At 39.6% G+C, this 25,685-nt stretch overlaps 1 protein-coding gene across 6 annotated transcripts in view; it reads right to left on the bottom strand.

The window, feature by feature from the left end:
- KCNT2 (potassium sodium-activated channel subfamily T member 2) overlaps positions 1 to 25,685 on the bottom strand; it is a 194,926-nt gene that overhangs the window by 13,719 nt on the left and 155,522 nt on the right. For all 6 annotated transcript variants that reach the window (XM_066379898.1, XM_066379900.1, XM_066379901.1 and 3 more), the window contains 7 exons: positions 24,566 to 24,671; positions 23,593 to 23,765; positions 17,155 to 17,289; positions 14,292 to 14,403; positions 10,278 to 10,379; positions 3,325 to 3,408; positions 2,366 to 2,494 (listed from right to left, as the gene is read on the bottom strand). In XM_066379898.1, coding sequence (XP_066235995.1) covers positions 2,366 to 2,494; positions 3,325 to 3,408; positions 10,278 to 10,379; positions 14,292 to 14,403; positions 17,155 to 17,289; positions 23,593 to 23,765; positions 24,566 to 24,671 — 841 coding nt within the window. The remainder of the gene's footprint in view (positions 1 to 2,365; positions 2,495 to 3,324; positions 3,409 to 10,277; positions 10,380 to 14,291; positions 14,404 to 17,154; positions 17,290 to 23,592; positions 23,766 to 24,565; positions 24,672 to 25,685) is intronic.

Raw genomic sequence — 25,685 nt, 5'->3', positions numbered from 1 at the left:
TTGCTGTTGTTGTTGTTAAAAATTGTCTAAGATTTGATAGAGAAAGTGCTGGTAGTTGATAAGAGCTGATGAAACTACTATTTACGAGACACTATTTGACCATTATCATTTACATTTAATAATTTAGATCTTATAATAATATTGTTATTTAAAAGTTAAAAATGTTTAATTTAGGTCTAATATGAAGATTGTTTTCCTCTTTTATATAAATTTAATTCAGTTCACAAAAATACCCTGAGTTTTCACATTGGCTGTAGAGTCTAAAAATTGACCTGCTTGGTCATCACATAACCTATCATTACAGAGGGGCTATAAAAATCATGCTATATTATTCTTCAGTTTTAAGAAATGTCATTAAATGCATAATGGGCACTTGATTATGGGCTCCTTAAAACTGTGTACCTCAGGATTCCAATCACATGGCCCATGAAAGAATAGTTTCAGTGAATCACAGCAGAAAATTGACTCTATCTTAATCCTTATTAAAATAATTATAATAATTTGATTTTGCAGTCAACTTTTATCTTAATAGTGTATAAAAATATTACATCTCAGTTTAATAGTCAAAACATAATGATTGGTAGATGGGATGGTCGATACTGTATTTTTTGCTCCATAGGACGCACTTTTTTCCCCCAAAAGTGGAGGGGAGACCTGACCTGTGGTGGCGCAGTGGATAAAGTGTCAATCTGGAACTCTGAGGTCACCAGTTCAAAACCCTGGGCTTGCCCGGTCAAAGCACATATGGGAGTTTATGCTTCCTGTTCTTCCCCTCCCTTCTCTCTCTCACTCTCTATCTCTTCCTCTGTCTTTCTTCTCTAAAATGAATAAATAATTTGGAAAAAAAAAGTGGAGGGGAAAATGCCCATGAGTCTTACACAGTGAAATATAGACATTTTTTTTTTTCTTATTTTCCTCCTTAAAACCCTAGGTATGGAGCCTGACCTGTGGTGGCGCAGTGGATAAAGCGTTGACCTGGAAATGCTGAGGTCGCCAGTTCGAAACCCTGGGCTTGCCTGGTCAAGGCACATATGGGAGTTGATGCTTCCAGCTCCTCCCCCACTTTTCTCTCTCTCTCTCTCTCTGTCTCTCTCTCTCTGTTTCCCCCTCTCCTCTATAAAATGAATAAATAAATAAAATTTTTTTTTAATTTAAAAAAAACAAAAACAAACAAACAAAAAAAACCCTAGGTGTGTCTTATGGTCATGTACATCTTATGGAGCAAAAAATATGGTCATTACTCCATTAAACATACATATTTTAATTACAAGATTTATTGACAGGGACACCACCAAAAAGCAATTCATAAAAACAACTATTTCTTGCTAGCTTCAATATCACTTATTTAAATATGAAACTATACATTTAAACAAAAAAACAAAAATATCCCTTACTTTTATAATTCCTAGAAAGTTCTTTTCTATGCAAGGATTCATTCATTTTATTACAGATAGATTTAATGATTACATGGACTATTAAAATATATATAAATTGATCTTAGCCTCATAATTGAGGTAGTTTTATATAAAACCAAAAACAATGGTTAACCAACTTTCTAGAATAATTTTGAGGTATGCAAAGAAGAAAAAGATGTTAAGAATATATACTGTCATTTTTATTAAATAGTTTTAGAGATTAAATGGGATAGTACATGTATTCAAAATTTTTATTGTACAAGAGTCTAATTTGAAATGTGATGGTTTACTAAGCATATATATAAACTATTTAGAATCACAAAATGTGACCAGATCAAAATACGGATAACTCTGTGGCTGCCTTCAGCCCTCAGAAAACCTATCTACAGCCCAGTCTAGTTTCTAGTTTGCTTTAAAATTACTGAGCTTTCTTCTAGAAAGGTCTGGCATTGCTACTTGAGTTTTTCCTTGGCTTCACGGTAGTCTCCCATAGTAAGTTTGGAAACATCTGTTTCTGTGCTTACTAACTTACCTTTGTTTTGCCGCCTTCCAAATGCTAACACATGGACTTGAGGAGTACATTAGAAAGCTAAGTTGACCGCCTTGAGAACTTGTCATAAGCGTCAGAAAGTTACTTAACATTAACGTGTCTCCCGACAATCTCCTAGAAATGAAAAATCCTAGATCCACAAAAGACACTCAGAGCCCCACATCATTCACGAACTCTAGAACAGTCCCTCAGCCAACACTATTTTGAGAAATTCTGGCATAGTTTACTAAACAAATAGTTGATATAACTTTTTTTTTGCATCTGAAAATTTCCACTACAGAATCAGGCAACATTGCTTTTGGTTTTTTTCACATTTGTCAGAAATTGATTTCCAAGATTAGGAATCACTGCATTTAATCAGGTTCAACATGAAAACAGGAATATTTTGAGAGTTCCAAACCTCAGATGTTGCTAGTTTCTGAGATTCGGTCCTGTAGATGCCGATGGGAACATCTCCACTGGAAGAACACAGCTTCTGATAAAGCCGGGCATATGTTCTGATCCACAAGTCATCCTCAGTGATTTTTATCTAGAACACACATGAATTACTTACATATCACCTTCGTACAGAACAAAAAGCCCCTGGTTATTTTTCACTTCATAAAGGTGCAGAATTGGTTGATATTCTGAAATCTCAACATGCCATTTATTTCATAAGTGCCTATCCATGTCTTAAACTTAATGAACTCCATCTCAATTTCACCCCAACCTAAGAAACCAACCACTCAATTTGTGGCATTGAATTAATTCAATATCAGGGGACAGTGGTCACTGCTGGTTAACTGATAGTTGGACTTAAAAATTGTTGTAATAACTAGAGACCGTTACCGAAAAGGGCATTCAAGCACACACACAGAACTGCCCATTCAAAGTTCTAACAACTCCCATACTGAAAAAGATGTCAGCAGAATGAGCACAGGGCTTACAGACCAGAGGCATGTGTACTAGTCCCTTTGCTAATTTTCAGTTTGAATTATTGGCAACTCACTTCATTAAACCCACTTAGACATAGTATACTCTGTTACAAAACAATTACAAATCAATTGAACTGCACAATGACTGTTTCTCCACAGTAAGGTATCCTATGTCAGAAGCTGCCTGTCTCAACTGGCCAATCAGAAAAAAACACCTGTTCTTTATTTCATACAGAATGCCTAATTTATCATGATTTCTAATTTAAAATAATGTTTTCCCTTTAACATTTTCTAAAGAATTAAAAAGAAATAACTATGATGCTATTCTTTAGGCACGTGCTAGAAAAAACAATGACATAGGAGAGTTAGCCTCAGTATATTATACAGGGATGGGCTTCAGGTCATTTACCAGGACATGCTTACATTTCAAAGATTATTAACTTACAGAACAAAGGAACCCTGATCCAGGGGTAGTGTCCAATCCCAGCAGAAGTCTAGTGATAGAAATCATGTAGTCCTTCACAAATGACTGCAATATAAACAGAATTATGAAATGTATGGGACAGCTAAGAGTATGGCCATCATAATACCAGTAAAAGGTTGTTTCTTGTAACACATGATCAAGCCTCCATAAAACAGGAAATAAAAATCTATCTTATGAGTGTCGATACACATGGACAGTTAAGCCGTCCATAAGGAGATATGGAAATAATTATTCTCTAGGATATCTTGGTATGCTTAAATTTTATACATGCTTTTAGACGTGCTAAAACATTTTCAGATTTTAGTAACAAGAATGAGTTGATTAAAATAAAGAATATCATAAAAACATGAAAGAACTAAAATTTGCCATGAAATATTACCAGATTTTTTTTTAGATTAAGCTCTATTCTACTAGAACAAACTGCTAATTCGGTATTAATAATTCAGTTTAAATATTATCAGAATCTTTGTGTGCTAACCTGAAAGATGTATTTTGATATTCTGATATCAAACTACTCGGTAGTTAAGAGTATTAATGATGCTTCTGATTTCTTCAATTTATTCTTAGCTGTGGGAGAAGGTTCACACTCCCTGGGGTTGTTAGCCCTTGTCTCTCATCCACGTATCCTGAGTGACAATCCTGCCTACATCACAGCTTTCTTTAGGAAAGCAAATAAAATCATGTCCAGGGAATAATTATATTCATAATAAATCACTACTCAATTGTAGCCATTAATAATAGTTCTTGAACACACAATATAAACAGTTATCTTGACAATGGGCTTAAATCATTAACCAAAATAATCAGATGGTAGACTTTAAGAATGCAAGAATGCTTATTATATAAATTTAGAAATTAGATATATAATTTCTAATATCTTTTTTTTAATCCATGAATGGGGACTCTTGACCTATCTAGAAAACGGACCGTGAAGATATCTCATCTGATGCTAGGAGGTGATACATAGGTAGTTACTACCTTAGCTTCTTTGCTAGGCTTTCTTGTTATATTTTATTTAAACATAAGATACTGGAGCTGAACATAAATATGACAACTCTTGGTGCATAATGATATCCAGCATTTGATACAAATTCCTCTGTTGCAACCTTGCTTTTCAATTACCCCCCCCCACCCCAACTGCCTCTGAATTGTTAGGAGTATGTGAGGGGCAATGGCGTTTGGGAGGGAAGCGGCCGCCTGCAGCACCCACACACTGTGTCTGGACAGTTCAGGGCCAACAGGTGTGTTCATCCTCCTGTGATCATTTGTTCCCACACTTGGCCAGCATAAGCAGATGGTTTATGACATGTGACATTGCTGGAGGCACCCTCATGGGCATCGTTAGCCCAAGGGCCAATAGACAAGCTTTAATTATCTTTGGATTAGTTTATGCAGTCAAGTATTGCAGAGAGGTTACATAAACGATGTTATCCAAAAGCAAATAGGCACGACAAAATGTCTAAATGCTGAGCTCCTGGAGATTAAAGTCATCAAATTATTTCATGCCCTAAGAATATCTTTTTTTATATAATTTTCTCTCTTAATGAAGATAGCTAGAAATTCTCTGATTACTTGAACCAGAGAATTTGAAATATGACTGCTGCCCAGTTTCTGGGAGAGTTAGGAAAAAAAAAGATTAAAATATATTTGTTTAAAATAGCATCTCCATGAACTTCTTAGCTATGATAAAAGGATAATGTTTACTTTGGTCTTCTGGAACAGTCTAAATGGATCTTGTGAGGTTGGTGGGCAATGGGGGAAGGTCACGTGAGGAACCAGACCCAGGAACTTTGGCTGGAACCACCCACACCCATGCGTGCCAAAAGAAACTTTTCAGGAGTCCTTTGAAAAAGAGTGACCGTCTGTCAGCCAATGAAATTTTGCCACATCATATTAGCTTGACTGCCCTAATGACCCTTTAAATTTCCCCCATGTGGTTTTCTCGATGCGACTTCTCTGGCTCCCTTTCACGGACCAGAGAACCTCATCGAGCAGGATGTGCTGTACTAAATAAAGCTTTTGCTTATCCACACTTGTGGCTATGCCCTTTCTCCTTCCTCCATGGGAAAAATACCTTACATTTGGTGCCAAAACCAGGGAGGAGTTGAAGTCTGCAAGGACCGCTCCTCTCCCCTTCCTCTCTGAGGAAGAACCAGGATCTCCAACTTTCCACCCACTTCAGCACATGGTGCGGTAAGTCCCCTGCCTCCAGCCTCCCCTCCTTTCTGGTGAGACTCCCTGTTCATAATCGCAGCTGTGTCAGGGACCTCTTTTTTAATTATTTTTTTATTTATTTTATTTTATTTTTTTACAGAGACAGAGAGAGAGTCAGAGTGAGGGATAGACAGAGACAGACAGACAGGAACGGAGAGATGAGAAGCATCAATCATTAGTTTTTTCGTTGTGCATTGCGACACCTTAGTTGTTCATTGATTGCTTTCTCATATGTGCCTTGACCGCGGGCCTTCAGCAGACCGAGTAACCCCTTGCTGGAGCCAGCGACCTTGGGTCCAAGCTGGTGAATTTTTGCTCAAACCAGATGAGCCCACGCTCAAGCTGGCGACCTCAGGGTCTCAAACCTGGGTCTTCCGCATCCCAGTCTGACGCTCTATCCACTGTGCCACTGCCTGGTCAGGCTGTCAGGGACCTCTTATCCCTTCCAAGTGCATGTGTGCCCATGGAGACGTCCCAGACACACCCACTCTACCGATCTGTCTGGTGGCCAGAGCTTGAGTTGCAGAACACCAATTCTCATCTCTGACCACTCCGAGGACTGAGGACAGTCATAGAGGCACAGGCTCCTGGAGTACCTTCCCTCCCTAAAGAAGAAGAAACTATTTTTCTTCTCCACTGTGGCCAGGCCATAGAACCCACTGAATAACCAGACCAGGAGGCCTCCGAAAAAGACTTTCAATTTTAACACCCTCACCAATTTAACTTTTGCCAAAGAACAGGGAACTGGTTGGAGATCCCTTACATTCAGGGCTTCTAGTATTTGTGCTGCCGTGCGAATCTCTGTGCCACCTACTCCGCAGAGCAGGCCCTTTTTGGCCAGAGAAACCTCACCTAAAACCTCTGCTACTGATCTTTCCTCCTTTACTGATCCCCAACTCTCTCCCCCTCCTGCCTGACCCCCAGGGGCACCCTTCTCTCGGGACCCCTCTCTGTTCCCTCTGCGGACCTCTTCCACTCAAGTCTCTTCCCTCCAGGAAACCCCCTGTGCTCCCTTCGCTGGATCCTGTTTCTCATTCACCTGCAAATACCAGTCCCTCTTTCTCCTCCCCTGCCAGCCAGGGGCCCCTCCCTTCTCTACTGTGTTTTTAAGCCCCTTCCCCATCAGGCCTTCCTCTGCCAGGCATTGGATCTCATGCCGGTTTGCAGGGCTCCTGACCCAACAGCCCAACCCTGGTCTTCTTGCAGGAAGGCCTGGCCCTGTCTTGCCTCTGGCTCTGGCATTTCCAGCTGTATCTGGGTGCCAGGCTTCCCAAGAGCCCCCTTCCTCTTATTCTCAACCCCCAAACCCTTATCTGAGACCTGTGAACATGGCATTTAAAGTTTTTAATAGTCATGGCTAGTAGGAAAAGGCCAAGGCTGCTTGCCAGGCCTGCATGCATGCAGCAGAAGATAACTCTCCAAACCCAGGCTCTTGTGGCAGCCCTGAGGCCGGCAGAGCAACAGGGGCAAGGCACAGGAGATGCCCAACCCAAGTCCAGGCTGCAAAGAGGATCCCCACCAGGAGCTTCTTTTAAATGTGGCAAGCAGGGTCACTGGTCCCGGCAGTGCCCACTAAGCCCTGCCCTGACTGCAAGCAGCATGATCACTGGTAGAGCGATTGCCCCTTTGGGCAACAGGCTTTTCCTCAGCACCTCTATGTGGAGGACAGGTCACCCAAATGGGAGGCCCAGCCAGCCAGGCAGGCCCATCGCTCAAACTCCTAGGCCTCATGGATGATTGACGCGGCCCGGACTCGGAGACCCCCATCACCATCACTGAGCCCCGGGTAATACTGCAGGTAGCAGGTAAGTCCATCTCATTTCTTGTAGACACGGGGACTACCTTCTCTGTTTTGCCATCACACTCTGGACCTTTAGTTCTCTCACAGGTCTCAGTTATGGGAGGGGATGGGACTCCTTCTTTTCTCCTTCACATGCCACCCCTGACATGCAGTTTGGATGGAATTCCCTTTTCGCACTCCTTCTTAGTTATGCCATAATGCTCTGTACCCTCCTTAGTCAGGACATTCTACAAAGTCTTGGAGCCACTATCCAGCTGACAACATCTTCCTCACTACCAAAGGCTCCACCATAATCAATGCTACCCACATTTCTAAACTTTTGCAGGTATTACAGCTTCTCACTGAGGTGGCTGTGGTACATTGTAGGGGCCATCAAACCTCTCAGGACCCGGTGGCCTTGGGAAATGCTCGGGCCAACGTGACGGCTCGAAACCTCACCCTGGAAGCCTCCCCCTCTCTTCTCATGTTTTCTCCAACTCCTTGAAACCTTCCTACACTCCTGAGGAAGAACAGACCCTCCTCAGAAAGGGTGGGGACATGTACAACCAGGAATGGATATTTCTTGGAGATAGAATTGCCTTACCAAAAGGACAGGCTGAAACTCTCCTTTTTGATATCCACTGTTCCTTACACATAGGGCCAAAAACTCTCTAACAGTTCTTGCAACCACTCTTTTTCTTCCTGAGCTGCCAGCAGACTATTGAAAAGGTACATGCAGCATGTGCTGTCTGTTCCAAAGCCTCTACACAAGGGGGACTTCACCCTTGCTTCCCCACTCATCAGCTGAGGGGGCACGTGCCAGGCCAGGATTGGCAGATTGACTTCACTCATATGCCCCCTCACAAAAAACTCCGTTATCTCTTAACTTTTGTTGATACCTTTTCAGGGTGGATAGAAGCCTTTCCCACCTCTCGAGAAATGGCAGACACTGTTGCCTCCATTCTCGTTGAACATATCATCCCGCAATTTGGGCTACTGACTACCACCCAGTCAGACAATGGCCCGGCCTTCACTGCCCATATAGTCCAGCAGGTTGCCACTTCTCTCAACATTACCTGGAGACTTCACATACCCTATCACCCTCAATCATCAGGTAAGGTGGAAAGGGCCCATGGCATCCTGAAGGATCAGCTAACTAAACTTTCCAACAAGACTAGACTCTCCTGGCCAAACCTCCTCCCCCTGGCACTCAACTAGAATCAGAGCAACCCCACGAAACTCCACTGGACTTAGCCCCTTTGAGCTGGTTTATGGTAGACCATTCCTAATCAATCACAACTTACCTGTCAACCCCACTCCTCTTGCCACATACCTCCCCTTTCTATCCTTACTCCACCATCTTTTCAGGGAACACACGGATCAGACCCTTCCTCCCATAGGGTCCAGATGAAACACACCCAGTGGTCCCCCTCCAGCCAGGATACAGGGTTCTTCTGAGGGAGCTCCAGCCTGGTTCCTACAGCCCAAGTGGATGGGACCCCATACGGTAATACTGACTACTCCTACTGCAGCCAAGCTCCTAGGGCAAACACCTTGGTATCGTGTCTCTCGCCTCAAGCTTGCCCCCATGCAGGACCACTGGCAGTTGGAACCACTGGGCCCTACCCATCTCTGGCTCACCAAAAGGTTGGGCCCTGAAGATCCCCCTATTGCTCCTGTCCCTCCTCCCAGAAACCTGCCACCAGAATGAGCTAAAGCAGGGAGCAATGCTGTTCAATGAGACTGGCCCGATGGAAGAAAACATCAAACTCCTCAACCGTCTGCGAGAGAAACTGAGCAAGAATCTCTCCTCTTACAACCCATTTAACTCCTAGTGGCAGCTACCCATCCTCACCTGGGCTGCCCCTATCCTAAATCCTCTTCTAATTATCAGCATATTACTCATATTTGCTCCTCTTTTTTAAATTCTTACAGGACCGCATCCACAAAGTTTCTGGAGTCATGGTCAAACAGATGTTCCTCGTGACTCCCCTCAAAGCCACCACCTTCCGATCTCCCCTCCCCATGACGCCCCTAACCAGAAGAAAGTAGCCAGACAAACAGCGGTGCTTTTATCTAACATAAAAGGTCAGAATGTGAGGGCGGTGTGCAATGGGGGAAGGTCATGTGAGGAACCATGCCCGGGAACTTTGGCTGGAACCACCCACACCCATGTGCACCAAAAGAAACTTCCCAGGAGTCCTTTGAAAAAGAGCAACCATCTGTCAGCCAATGAAATTTCACCATGTCATATAAGCTCGACCACCCAAACGACCCTCTAATTTCTTTGACGCGGTTTCCTCCATGTAATTTCTCTGGCCCCTGGCCCCCAGACCAGAGAACATTATCCTGGAAGCACTGTACTAAATAAAGCTTTTGCTTATCCACACTTTGTGGCTATGCCCTTTCTTCTTCCTTGGCGGGGAAAGATATCTTACAGTTCTTATTTGTTCTAAAGTCCTTTTTTTACTTGTTTAAAGTAGGCAATAATTAGCAGGTATTTAAAATGTCCTTGGTTTACCAGGTTATTGGCAACTGATATCTTATTTCAAAGTGTGTATTATAAAAAGGGCTATTTTATAAACCTAGTAATTTTTCTTAGCTTTTTTTTTAGCCTAATAATCTGAATGTATTAAAATGCAACATGCAACATGTATTAAAATGTCACATTAAATATTGTAAGGCCCTGGTGATGAATGCCTAAAAGTCATTGCATAAGTTAGTCTGAAAAAACAATGTTTTTCTTACAGAATATTTCATTCAGTTTTATGTCTTTAAATACAGAAAGTCAAATACTGAATTGCTTTCAGAGCTAATTGCAAGCTAACAGCTCCAGTGAAACATTACATACATTACTTATTTAATAAAATCTAAGCGAAATATAAAATAAACATTTTAGGAAAAAAGAAACATCACATACCTGATAGAGAAGGGTGTCCAACATGCTGATGCTGAACACCCTCCCTGCGGCGAAAGGCAGGCGGAACATAAATGCCAAATTGGAGCCTCTCTCTCGTTCCTTCTGTTCGGAAATTCGAGACAGGGACATTTGTGAGCATACTGGATTTTACATTTTTCTGTTTAGCTAGATTTTCCCGACAATATGTGAAGAACATATCGTTAGGATATGGTTCTTAGTTAGGCATGTGTCATGACTTCATTAATAATATTTTAATGTGTTTTTTTAATTTTCACAACCAAGGTTTCTTAATCAATTCAAATACCTAAAAGTAAAGAGAGGTTAATCCTTTTATACATGTGACATTTATTTACTCTTTATCCCCATTTCTGAAAAGGATCTGAGGTGATGTATGAAAAGAAACATACACACACAAACACTCAAATACTGTATTTTTTGCTCCTTAAGACACACAGGCATTTTCTCCTCCACTTTTTTTGTGGGGGAGTACATCTTATGGAGCAAAAAATATGGTAATTTAATCAAACATTAAAAACCTTAAAGCCACAGAATATTTTGTTAACACCTGGGATCTGTACTGAATCTTCTCATATGTGAGGACAAAGCAGTAGGCAGGTGGAGCCCTCACATCCACTGGTTTCTAGCTTCCCGTACCGGAGTTTTTATTTCTCGACATGCCCTGCACATTGTGCGGCAACCCCAAGCCACCACTGGACTTCTGCAAGTGTTGACCAATGAACTGCGTGTATCAGGTCCCGATCCCGGTCGGAAGGGTGCAGAGATAAATTAACAGAAGGGTCCGGTCGTGCAGGCATTTGTAGTTCTGCTGAGGAAACGGACTTGACATCGAGCATTTACAAAGCCATGTGGTGTGAATGTGTGGGGTCTGAGAGGACCTCAGGGGCCTGAGGATAGTACGGTGTCACAGATGAAAAGACACCGGAGTGGAGCCTTTAGAAGAGATGTTTGCTGGGCGACTAGGGAGCAATGAATTCCGTGAGCGTGCTCTTACTACTCTTGCTCTTTTGTGGTGTGAGAGATTTCAAGTTTCTGCACTTCCATAAGCTAGAATTTGGGGGGAAGCAACCTCTGTCCTTGCTTGTGCCTCTGTAAAACAACAAAGTAAACTACACGTCTTTACATGTAAAAAAGGTACGTTCTGTGCCGTTTAATGTTATTCCAAAGCGGTAACTCATAAAATAGAACCACAATTTTAAAAATAACTAAAACAGGTGAAGTCCATCATAATTCCCATGATGAGGGAAGAGCCGGAAAACAAAACAGCTTATAAAATACACTGAGAAATAGATGAACAACTAGAATGGCCCAAAATGTCTGTAGAAGGGGTCGGCAGTTGGCCCTACAAAAGTGAGAATATAATCTTGACACAATAATTAAAGGAGAGAACCCCCACTTTTTGACGAGGGTGTTGCTGTAGAAATTAGGTTTTGAGTGGTGCTGAAGAATGAGTTTGCCTTATTTTCAATAAGCATAATCATCATCATTTCAGAGACCGGCTTTAAGTAGAGAAGACTATAGATGTAAATGTAATATTTAAATATCCAGTCTGTGAAAGATAAGCAAAGGATGCATACATTTCTTGTAAAATTTTTATGACATGGTGGACTGTTGATAAAAATTTTCAAAGACACACAGGAGTTCAAATGAATGACTCATTGCTGGGCCAAGAGTATGTATTCATACTACCGCCAGAATGCCTCTAGGGGAGATAGGGCAGCGTTTTCCCACATTGAGAAGAAAAAGAAACTAATTGGTATCCTCGCCCAATTCTTTCTGGCCCAATATGAGAAAAAGGTAAGCCTTTTCTTAAAAACAGGATAAGAAATTTCCCTAAAGAAGCAACTCCAGTGGGGGCAGGTAACACCAAACTCCAATTTAGCCATTCTAGTTCTCAGATTATGAATGAAAAATTGTCCAACTTAGAAAAAAAAGAAGAGTAAGACAATATGCTTTTGTTTGTTCTGTATATCTGTGTCTCCTGTTAAATTGTAAATCCTATGCAGTTTGTTTTTTTCAAATCTGTAACTCCTAATATACAACAAGATATCTGGCTCATAATCAGTGCTCAGTAAATATTTACTGGCTTGGATTTAAATTGAGACTATGTAAGATTTTGCCTTGTTGCTTTTACATAGTGAATAAATTTTAAAACACACACCTTTTATATTCTTGCCTATTTTTTCCATTGGTTGTCTCCATTTTTTATCATTTTGCTCTACCATTCATTACAAAGTGATACATGGTTTAGAAACAAGACTATTTGCATTCTGACACCAGTACTCTGACTTGAACTGGTGTCCTCAGTTCGATGCGGCGCTGACCCAGAGTCGGCTCAGAACCCACGGCTTACGGTGCTGCCCCACAATGACTGCTCCTGTTCCTACTGTCTTCTCCAAGCCAACCACACTTCCCACAGAAGAGCTTCTAAGTGACATTCCCCTCTTCTGTCAGTATGTTCCCCAAGCAGGACAATCTCCAATCCTCATTTTTTCAGAGCTTTTTATCAAAGTTTCATTATGTAGCCTTAATTAATGGGATCATTAGCCACATGGCTAAACTCAATCTCCAGCCCCTCCCCTTTCCCTAGACCTGGGGGTGTGATGAGGGAGGGGCTGAAAGTTTCCATGTTTTCATCATGTGCTTTGTTTTTTTCATGGCTACCAGCCTCATCTCTAAGCTATTTAAAGACCCCTATAGAACCTGCCCTGTTAGCATCAAATCAGTTATGATCGAAAGGTCTGAATAACAAAAGACACTCCTGTCACTCAGGAAATTCCAAAGGTTTTGAAGCTGTGTCAGGAACCACCATTGACAAAGACCAGCAAGGTCTTTCTGATTATACCACCCTATTCCCTGTTCATCTCCCACTTTTATTACTTCTTCCATCAGGGTGTAATTACCACATGACTGCTGAAGTGCCTTTATCATCATCATGGTAGAATGGTGATAGTTCAGAAGCAATTTGAAAGGAAGTGGTCGTGGAAGAAATTGTGCCATCCATCTGAATAAAAGGCTATTTTATGAAATGCATCAAAACAAGAGAGATGGGGTAAATTGGGAGGGAAATGAGATGAATCTTCCTTCCTTCCTTCCTTCCTTCCTTCCTTCCTTCCTTCCTTCCTTCCTTCCTTCCTTCCATTATTGTCTTTCCCTTCTCTGTTTCATTATTCTTCATCATGGGGACATAGTATCAGGAAAACAGTGGCGGGAACTGGAACATCCCTGAGAAGAAGAATCGTGTCCTACAAAACAACCCAACAACGAACCCAGACGGTGCTCACGAGGAAGATCAGATGAAAACTGCAAGTGGAAACATGACGTACAGGAAATGTTCTGATGGGTTTGATGCATCGGAAGAAAATAGTGTGATATACTGCATTGTGAAAAATAAGATAAATGGAGCTGCTTCAAAATGGAATCACAGCTGCCATCCCAGAAAAACTGCCTTTCTCAGCTGACTCCTCAAACCTTAGGGATGTTGAAATTGGGCAAAATAATTGACAGTTATTTTTTTAATGTGACTTGATGGTTTTAAATGGTTCCTATCGGCCTGACCTGTGGTGGCACAGTGGATAAAGTGATGACCTGGAACACTGAGGTCGGCAGTTCAAAACCCTGGGCTTGCCTGGTCAAAGCACATATGGGAGTTGATGCTTCCTGCTCCTCCCTCTTCTTTCTCTCTCTCTCTCTGTCTCTCTCCTGCTCTCTCCCCTTTGCCTCTCTAAAACGAATAAAAAAAAAATTTTTTTTAAATGGTTCCTATCACAAGTGAGTATGATGGGGGTCTCTTGTTCTATCATCATGAATCATAAGTTAAAAACATGTTTGTAAGAGGATTAAATATAGCAGCCCTCCCAAAAAGGAATGCAAAGCAGCATTTGAATTATTTTTATTTATTTTTTTTACTATCTCAGGGCATTTTCTGCCTACATATAGAAATTTCCACGGTTATGCAGTTATTGCTTTCAACCAGAAGAGTTAAAGGCAACTTACCTTTTCCAGTTTTGAAAGGGCGAGGGAGTAACAGTCTTTGGCTCTGAACTGCATGAACCTCATGTTGGCTGGGTGCGTGAGCTCCGTGATGATGCTGAGGCTGGAGAAGAGCCTGTCGGTCAAGAAAACGTCGGAGTTACGCTAACGGGGCCGCCTGGGACTGTTCACTGCAAGTGAATATACAGGGTGTCCCCAGGTTACGACAGCCTCGACATACAACGTCTCGAGTTTATGATGTTCACTGCCATAAAACTTAAAAACATTGAGACATGTTTCGGCTTACGCGGGTTAGTGTCATACTTACAGACTACATGGGCAAACTAGTGAAAGAACACGCAGTAACCCGCAAATGAGTGAAGGGGCTGGCGTCCCCCAGCACACTTACTGACGCCATTCTGGACTGTTAGGAGCGCAGGGGTTCCGCTTGTGTAAGGCTCGGGTGTTTCAACTTACACCAAAGTTTGGGTAACGTAACTCTTGTAGGAATGAAACTGTGTCGTAACCCAAGGATCTCCTGTATATATTTTTGTTACTTTTCAGAACAACGTGTTTGTGCATTTTTGGTTTAGTAGGTAAAACCTTGATGAAGAAGATGCCACGATTTAACTAGTCTGTGTAGAAACACTGCATAATTTATTCTTTCAGAAGCTTTCTTCTTACTCAAAAGTCACCAAATATAGTAAATTCGATAAAAGTTTATTTATTGCAGGAACTTTGGGAAAATGAAAGACCCTGCCTGATAGAAAAAAGAAAAATGTATGAACTGACCTTTGGGCCAGCCCCATTCCATCTTACTAGTAAGCCTAGTGAATGTGTCTGTCTGCCAAACCTTCTACCATCTGGCAGTTCTGGAAGTTTTCATTTAAGAAACATTGTAAAAGAATAATGTCACTGTGAAAATTAATGAAGGAAACCTCCACTCCAGTTGGGATGTGAAAGCCCAGTAGAGGGTGCTCTCACACTCTATAATTTACAAATGATCACAACCAATAAGACGGTTGACTACAGACTCAGTTAATTCAGTTAGACTCAACCAGAAGAGAAAGGTCTGGTCTACAGAACAGAACAGTAAGTATAAAGTGCAATTTCTCCCTTTAAATTAGACTCTGTGACCTCATAGAGGAGCGGACAAAAACTCACAATTTATAAGGCTGTACATATTTTTCCAAGGGTGATAAAGATGGCTGACTAAATGTTCACAGGTTAATGAACACAAAAACACACGTGAATGGATACACCTGGAATGCTGTTGAGATATAAAGAATTTATGTGGAAAACAGGACGGCAGGCAAGTGAACATTTTTCATCCTTTGGGAATTTTTCTTTGAGACATAGCTTGTATCTTTCATATACATATATTATTCTAACTGGATAGAGTCATGATCACTTGGATGATAACAATCCTTTTTGAACACATGATATCAAACATAAGTACACACATCTGTGGCTTGAGATAGATGAGGTCTTAGGCAGAGCGAGTGATAATGATTGACCCGGCCATTGCATTTAAGTGACTGTAGAGTTGAAATTACATAGGAAACAGAATTTATGTGATGTGCCTGTTCTTTTCTGTATGAATAAGCCTATATCATTTATGTTCTTTTAAATTGAGGAACTGAATACATTATCCAAGTCTGCCACCTAGCGAAAACCTAGAACTAAACAAACAGTCCTTACTACAGTAACTTTAGAGGGTGTTATTTCTTCTTCCCCAGCAAGAGTTTATTACACAAGCTCAGGGTAGGTTTTCCGGGTGCTGTTGGCAGAAATCAATGTATACCTGATTTCCAGGTTTTGCATTAATGCTACAAAAAGGTTCATTATTTTCCATATGTACTTTATAGATAAGGGGAATAATGCTACAAAAAGGTTCATTATTTTCCATATGTACTTTATAGATAAGGGGAACAACTTCAGCTAGGATGAGAAACATACCTGAGTTCACTGTGTTAGTGAGAAAGTGTCTGCTGCTACCTGGGAATGGGAATTGTGCTAAACCAAGTTGGACAATTCCAAGGTCAGTGCCTTTTCCACCATGATTGTGACAGTTTTACTGCTAATAATTATAGCAGCTAGCACTTATTGAGTGACTGCAAACTACCAGGCATGCCTATTTTTTAAATATCTAACAACCTGTGATGAAGACATTGAGGTTTAAAGAAGGAAAATAATTTGCTGAATCTCCTGTGCACACCTAGACTGTTTTCTGAATTCTGAACTCAAACTATAATCAAATGATTACTCTTGATATGCACTTGGAAACAATCTGAAGCCATGATGGAGGAGTGAAGGGAGATGATGACTGAGTTCAGACTGTTTTGTTTACTTCCTCACTTCAGTAGTTCATATCCTTCCTTTAAACTTCTGCAAAACTCTGAAAACTGAAACACCTGTTGAGGCATTTACATTTTCAGATTATTGTAGGAGGGATTGTTTTCAGTGACCTAGTTGTCTTGATTTATAGACGGTTTTGACTTGGTTAATAGCATGAGCTTTTCTCTGGTCAGGATTGCTCACTCTTACCCAAAGGTGAGCAGAGCAGAAATGCCTACCTGGGTGAGTCTAAGGAACAAAGACAGGAAAATAGTAAGGATAAGCCTAGACTTGGCTCTAACATGGGTGAATGACCTGTTCACTGCCTTGTAGTCTTTCATTCCTAGTTACCCAGGATGCCAATGCATACCTTTGGCCACTGCTAGTAATTTAACTTCACACAATACGCTCCAACCCCATGATACACTAAGTATTTGTTTCATGATCAAGTGGATGAAGCTAGCATCTGCAGAAGTGTCCCTGGTCCAATCCTTCCTTACACACAGAGTCAGGGCCAGATGATTCATAGCTAGGGAGTCCAGATGGTTACCTGAAAAGGGTCTGCACGTTCACAATAGTCTTGGCGTCTGCCATGTAATCTTCCTCGGCACTCATGGTGCTCTCCTTGTCCACGACCACCATATTGGCGGCAAACGTCACTCCACACCTGAGTAAGTCATCTAGGCTTGGATGGAAACCAACAGAGAACAAGGCACGTTCAATAGATCACAGGACCAGGACAAGCACTCAAACTTGCTGACCCCTAGGTACCCTGACAGGTGGCTTTCACAGAGATGTGAAATGGGGATTAACATTCAATAGTTTCTACTGATTTAAACAAATTTTTATGTTGGAGTTCTTTGTTTTATTAGATTTCAGCTGTTTCAAAGCATATGCATTAAGAATCTTTATTTCATACTATTTATTATATTGAGAAAAGTTTGAAAACACCTGTGTTGCAATCATGTGGTAATAGAACATGTTAAAACTTTACTTTTACAGTCAGCACACTATTTCAAAGGCATGTGTCCATTCTTTATCCCTAAAGTAAGAGTAAAAATGGATGCTTATGTAATAGAGATGGTCGAGCCTAATAAAGGTGCGCAGAACAGTGATATGTTGGTTCTGGAATTTCTACTACTTCTTTCTGTAAAGGCACGTGTTGCAGATTGGTTCTACACCAACCAGAACATGTAAAATATATCAATGTTCATAGTATTCAAGCCTCCCGTCTACATAGTCTAAAGTTTGGAGTAAAAGATTGAATAAATTGAGCTCTTTGGTTGCATTAAATAATTGTGCTAACTTCTCATACAAGTTCCTATAAATTATGATAGAGTCAAACTTTTCCCCTATCACCGATAAAAACATTGCCTGGCACTGAATCAAGAAAATGTTGCCATCAAAGCTGAAACAAGGAAACCATGAGCTCATTGCCTAGGCTACAAAACAAACTAGAAAAACAGGACTGAATTCTGTAAGAGACTTAAGGTGAATGAGTGTATAACAGTGTTCTAGGCACAGAGTTGATTGAAGACATAATGGGGCTAATGGATTTGCACAGCTTCTGAGTAAAATAGGAAGGCTAAAACTTAAAGAATAGTAGTTCCTTTTTGATTCCTAAATGGTGAAGAGTCCGTTACCTGGAGTCCTTTCCAGGTGCATGGTGATGATTGGATTAGCCAGGTGGGAGGGATTATTTTCCTTCAGTGGGAAAATAGGAGGCACAATTTTCCTCACTCTTTTATAGAGTAAGAGGGTATTACCAAAGCTTTCAGTTCAACATCCCAAGGAGTAGTCCTGAAAAAATAGTGTTCTTGACTGTGGAGCAACGTGCTGTGGCAGAGATATTAAGGCTAAAACTGTAGAAACAGGATGTCATTCCAAATGAACTTCCTAATGTGAGAGGGGCCCGGGCCATAACATCCAATCACTATGATGACTGAGTTTAATCCCTAGGAATACTTGACTTGGCCATTACTTTGATTCCTCGTAATTGTTCTTACATCTATTAAAAACATTAAAGAAAGAACGAAGTAGGTAGAAATGAATGTGATGGGTCCCTTGTGGACCTAAAAATTAATACCTGAGTTGTATGCCCTCAACCTACCTTATTATCATTTTAAAATAACTTTCTGAGATATCAGCTCTTAAAATCTTTTCTCCACCATTAAAAATAAAAGTCTCTGTGTTATAATTTTCTATATAGGGGGTTGGAAAGATAGGAGGGAGAAGGTAAGCTTGACTATGAAAAGATACACAGATATAAGAAATGATGGGGAGGAGGAAAAGTCATCAACCATGAATCACTGAAATTAAAATTTGACAAAAATTCCACTTGAGAGTATCCGTGATGGATAGCTGATCCCTGGACCTTAATGTATCGGCTAATTCTACACTCAAAATACTGGCTGTTGTTGATTACATATAATCTTGGCAAATGATGTTAGTAATTATTATTAAATAAGAGTCAAAATCTATTTACTAAAAGTTTATTTTTTTTTTAAATTGGAATGGCATTTCTGTACCCTGTGGCAACATTTTGTTGTTGTTTGTGCTTTAAGTTATTATTTTCATATTCATTTAATAGTGCATTATATTCTTTTTTCTTTTTTTTTTTAATTAGGCTGAAAATTTATTCTTATAACCCCATCTCACATCCTACCAATGAAGTATCATCCTTGTGGTTGCTTTACACAGTTTGGCCACCAGATGGCAGACGGAAAAAAAAGTCCAGATGGATGAAACAGTTGAGTAGTAATCTTGCTGGAAATGTTTGTAGTTTCCCTTTCTAGCTCTCTCTCTAAGACTTGTTTTTCAGGGACAAGTAGAACGTGGATGTTAGAGTATAAGGGAGTGTTTGTGAGTGTGTTCTAATTCAGTCAAAGTTTTTTTTTGTTTGTTTGTTTTCTTAAGGAAAATCTCAAACAGAAGTAAAAGAGACTAGTATTGAACCCTCCCGAACCGGTCACCCGCTTGAATAATTATCCAATAGTGGCTGACCCTCTTTCACCTCTGCTAGGAGTTGGATGTGCTCAGCTCTTCTCCTCACCGTGACCACTTTTACAGAGGAAGAGCTTACTTAATATATAGTCTACATAGGCAACGACAGATGGAGGGTCATACTTTCTCTTCTAAATATCCTGTTTTTCATGGGAATTTTAATGGAAAATTATCATTTCAAAGACACATGAGTAACCAAATGAGGAGTGAGTTCACATTCATGAATTTAAATAATTGTCATACATCTAATTATGTTTAAGTTAGTTGGCTAGTATTATAACAACCGATCGTGTCAATTATATTAATATGGAATATGTCACCTGTTTAGTCTTTAATGTACATGTAACAGCCAATAAATGCTTTCAAAGTCACAGCACTTTGGTGAAATGAAGCATGAAAGTTCTCAATGGATAAAGCCAAACATTTTAATTTGAAGGCTCTGGCTGACATATTTTTAAATTAACACATTTTAAAACACATTAGTCTTATGATCTTTTAGTTCTTCTATTTTCATGTCATGTTCATGCATATAAAAGAATTTTCACTTTAATACTAAAACATTGCACATGTTTGACCTTTTGATTTAAAATATTTTAGAAATTATAAGCCCTGATATAGCATATGTCCCTAAAATAAAATCTTAGGGAACTGCTTGCATTTATAAACCTGAGTTAACAATGAGCATCTCTAAGTCGTGTGGAAAGGTTTCCCGACGTTATGACAATGGCATGAACGCATCCTAACGCTGAACCTTTATCTTTTCCTCTACCAGACAGCAAACATAATAATAATGTTACTGCTCTAGAGACACAAAACTGAAACAGCTTTGGGAAAGGGACAAAACCGACATCATTGACATGCAGCAAAATTCACTTTGATTCAACATCAGCGTAATGCCCAGGGTTGTGACTACAGGGTGACTAGGACACGAGAACAGAAAGAAGCTCTGCATGCAGAAAACACGTCATCGAGGATATAATGACATGGCTGATTCCATTCATCATGCAACACGGGGGCACAGCACACGACGAGCCACAGGACACCACACCAGTGAGCGTGCCGAAGACTTGGTCACCTACTTGTCAATAGAGCCCACCATGTAGTAAACCATTGGGAACCAACAGATTGCATCCAGAAAATGCATATCTGGCCTATGTGGCAGATGGGTTACAAAATGAAACACAAGGTCACAGCAGTGGCAACACTTCCAGGGGGAGGAAGTTGACTTCGTTTGCATTTCTAAAACTACACACCAGTTGACAAGACTCATTTTAGGGGCTTTTTCTCCCCCCCCCTTCACATTAATTAGAAAAGGTCATTTGTACTTGTTATGAATAATATTATGTACTCAGAATGATAAAAACAAGTGTTCTGGTTGGTTTCTAAATCAGAAACATTATGGTATTGTTCTACAAAAATACCCAAATTGATCATTCTTAATGATGACTAAAAATTCTTACCAAAAAATTTAAAAATTATTTGTGCAAAGGAACCCTTGTAAAAATGAGGAAATAATAAGTTTTTCTTAGATGACCCAAAGGAACTAAATTAGCCTGCCAATTAAGGACAACTTTCTGTAAAGAATATACAGAATAATAACATACCGCTTTATCAATATATCAGTAAATAAATATAGTATGTACCCATGCAACGTATGTATTATATAAAATCAAAATGAAAGTAATTCACCTTTAAAATTATTGACTTCCTCAATGTATATTGTTGAACAAAACATGCTGAAACTAACCAGTAATAAAAACTAAAAACACTGGCCACTACAAAGGTACAGCATTGCATTGTTGAAAAAAGGATTTCATAAAACTTCCTGGAACATGATATATTAGTGTTTGGTTTTTGTTTCCTCATTTTTGAGCAAAGGAGCAGAGGGCAACAAATAAAAACATTAGCTGCCTCTTTCAGGAAGTCCTCCAAAGCTAATAAACTTTACAGCATGCACACCCTCCTAACACTTTGAAAGAAAATTCAACCCCACAAAAACCATCTAACAAACAACATCACGTGAATAGTTGGATAGTGACATGAAATTCATTAAAAAAACAAAAGGAAATTTTTAGTGCAAAAGAATCCAAAGTTCAAAATATAGTTCTTTCTAAAAAGAACTTACAGTGTATTTTTCTTGCCTATATCAAAAACCTGTAAGTTAGGTACTATCACAGAATTGAAGAACAAGAAATTATGAATTGCATAAAGAGTTCTAATTCCAGAATTGAGCTGGCTTACAATTGGCTTCTGAGTTTGGGGGGGGGGGGGGTTCTTCTAGGACGGAGCCCTTATCCTGTGAGATTAAATGCTCTCTCTGGGTATATAATGTCAGGATTGTGTTCAATTATAGGACACCCAGCTGGTGTCCCCAGTTGCTATTTAGAGGTATGGCGAACACCTACCGCCAAGACACGCTGAAATTGGGTCCAGGAATGCCATTAGGAAATTGACACATCAGTGAGGGAAGGACAGTTTTTATCCTTTTATCCTTTACCACAGGGATGCTATCAGCACAATTCCATGCCTTTCTTCTCAAGTGTCTTCTTACCTTCCTCTTTGTATTCTGGGGCCTGAGTTAATCCACTCTGGTCCAAGTGACCCGAGATGTAATACTCTATGGCAATCTGCCTGCCAACACCCATCTTAAATTCTCTCTCTAGGGGAGTGACTCACCATAAGCAAAAGAGAAGAGCTAAAGATGACACGTGTGAACTCATACAGTTAACTGAGCACCTCCGTGCAACAGTCCAGCCAGTCCCTTCGCACTTTCTACCAGAGAAGTTTCAGAATGAGGGCACAGTCAGAGGCCTCAAAGGTGACTTCACCGTGGGCATACTGCAACCCAACCCTCATTCTCCTAAGATTCATTCTATTTAGCTTTGATTTCCTGTGGCATCGGGTCCAAGTTTCTGCTCCCTCACACCTGCCCTAAATTTACCTCACCTTTCCTTAGATGCCAAAGTAGCATCACAAAGTCACTGAGTCACCATACCTGAAAATGATTAAGCTTGTCTTTAGAACTAAACTCAGTTTTAAGAGTTGAGAGTTGAGCATCATGATAACAATGCCAAAAAAAAAAAAAAAAAAGAGAGATGCTTCAGGAAATACCTTGATATTGGTAGGTTCAAAATAAAGAATGCCATGAAGTTATATTGGAGAGATATTTTTGTTTTAGGAAATTTCTTTGATCCATTTTAATGGCAGAGACAAGGTGACAGATTTTGGCCTCATTTAGTGTAACCTGAAATTTTGCATCACTTTGGAATTAAAGAGGAGAGTTGGAGGACCCGAAAGTATGTTATTGATCTGAGGACCATCTGCTAGTAATTTTGAGTCACAGAGGGGAATATTAGAATTTTAGGGTATAATAAATTTGACAGCATCAGTGACCTATATTTATATTTGCATGATGATTCTGGAATGCTTGAGCAGACTAATTTCATAAGAGTACATCAATCCAACATTTTTCAAGATTAGTGAGCCTTGTAAAGCATTACTTATTCATATTATGTTATAAAATGCATATTTTAACAGTGAGAAAATCATAATACATCACAGTACAACATAAAAATAGATCAGAATATGCTTCTCTAATAATTAATGGTTCTTTACAAAGACAACAAATCTTTGACCAGTTCTGGCAGAGATTTGCAAGGCTAAGTGATCGATTTAAGGAAAAGAATTGCAATTATTTTTGTGGGATTTGTCCCACTGGTATAGATCAATGGCAACTTGCAAAATAGTTTTAAATAAAAAACTCAGGGTGCTCTGGTAATGTCTTAAGTCATATTTGTGAAATACAACCATATTCAATGATTTTTTAAAAAACTGTTTTACCATAACACAAGCTATATCTCCCAGGGAATCACATGCCATAATGTTTCTGATTTAAAATGTTCTAAGCAAATGAAGATAAATGATTTCTGATATAATATTAAGAGCCCTCCATCTTGTTTGTGTATTTACTTGCAGATATACTTACGGGTTATCCAACAGCAGTACTATGGGGTTGAGTTCTTTCTTTGGTCTGTAATATGCCCTGAGAGGGACAATAAAATTATACAGTCCATTGCCAGCGGTTTCAGCTGCAACTATAATCAGTTTATTTTTGAATCCGTAGGCTTTTGCGTCTTCGTAGTAGTTGTGCTGGCAACTCTAGAGAAGAGAAATCACACAAAGAAAGGCCATTGTTCTACCTCACCCAAACTTGGTGTAACAATGTAGGATGTGTGGATAGATAAAGTTAATCTAACCTAGTAAATCCTTGATTTTCTAACAAATATGGAAAGAGTCACATTTTTCTACACCCATTTCTCCAGCATGTTTAAGGAAATAGTGTGCATTGGTCGGACAAATAAATTGCAGGTATGCTGTTTGATGTGAGGGAAGAAAATGTCAGCCATACGTGTGTACACATGTTCTATTGTGAATTCAACTTGTGGCTAGGTGACATCTAGGCATCTATATTTTAAAAATGAGCACAATATATATCATCACATTCTACACTGCAAATATTATACAATTTTTACTTGTTGATCATATGACCATAAAGCAGGAAAAAAATGACCTACCTGTGACATTCATTTCCATAAATACAGGATATTATAATTAAATAACCTTGGCACATTCCCAAGTACTGAATTCATAAAGACATGGGCACAGGAAGGGATTTTGTCATCATTGGATAAGGAGATTTTCCGACTCTAACACCGCTGTTTTCCTCTTTAAAAATATGACTATCTGATGCATTGGGTAATTTAGTAAAGAGACGAAACATCTGGGTAATCTCAGTGCACTTATAAAAGTAAAATTCACCGCCATATGTATTGCATTCACTTTTGAAAAAGATAATGTTCTTTAAACATACTGTTCTTCATACAAAATGATGTGAATATGTGTAATTAAAAAAATAGCGTGATTTAATTTGGCAGGAAAGAGCAGTAACATGCGCTTACCTTGTCGAGCCGTAAGCAGCAGAATGGCACTTTTTCATGAAGGAGATGGCAAAAAGTGGGCGAACTTCCTATGTATGGGGAATAGGGTGGGTAGCCTTTCGCGTATCTGTAAAGCAGTATGAAATACGGCATCACCTTGAGTGGCACATGCAAAGTTAAACGATTAAGTTGCAGCTACGATCCTCTATTCTGATAAAGCCAGATACAGTGACTTTATGTTGCAGTTACATTTTGAGAAGGAAATAGATTAGAATGGGGGAAGCAGAGTAGAGCCTATATTCCAAATCTGGCCTATCATCTCCTGGTTTGTGAATTAAAAGTGCTTTTATTTTATTTGTAAATAGTCAGGGGGAAATAATCAAAAGAAGAACAATATTTAATGTCACATGAACTTTAAATGAAATTTAAATTTCAGTATCTGTTCATTTCTTTTCTTAGACCACAGCCAAGGTCATCTGTTTGTTGTGCTATCTCATGGTGCCTTCAAGCTTCAAAGACAGGCTTGGGTTGTTGCAACAAAGAGCAAGTGTCCCTCTCCTAAAGTCTAAAATATGGGCTAGCTGGTTCTTTTTAAAAAAAAATTTATGCCAATTCTTAGTTTAAAAGATTTAGATAGATTTTCTAAAAATAGTAATGTTAGTTTTTTACAGAACATGTTTAAAGCAAAATGCATCACTAAAGTTCATCTACGGATGCATAACTGAAAAGGAATAAATATTGAATCAATCATTTAGTTAAAGCCCCACCAAAAAAAAAATGTTTTTGCTGGAATCATATTTAACGTATTGTCAAGGATATACAGTTTGTGGACTTTATAAAAAGAGCAACCTGCACACCTTGGCTGTGCTAAGTTTCAAAATGAAACAGTCAAAAAGAGGCAGCATGAATAAAAGTGAAGAAATAAGAGGAAACCTAATGGATGCAAAATTCTTTTGTTTAATATGAACAAGCCCTTTTATTCTTGACAAAAAAAAATTAATTTGCTAAACCAAGCAATTTTAAATCTAGTTGAAACTGTTTACCAGACACCATTAGGTAGGAATGTAAAATGAAACATACTTTGCAAATCTAACCCAAACCAACAATGATAAAATGCCACTTAGGTCACAGAAATAACTGA

This window comes from Saccopteryx leptura, chromosome 1, assembly GCF_036850995.1.
Source record: "Saccopteryx leptura isolate mSacLep1 chromosome 1, mSacLep1_pri_phased_curated, whole genome shotgun sequence".
Classification (NCBI taxonomy): Eukaryota; Metazoa; Chordata; class Mammalia; order Chiroptera; family Emballonuridae; genus Saccopteryx; species Saccopteryx leptura.
This window is presented reverse-complemented; position numbering and strand designations above follow the sequence as displayed.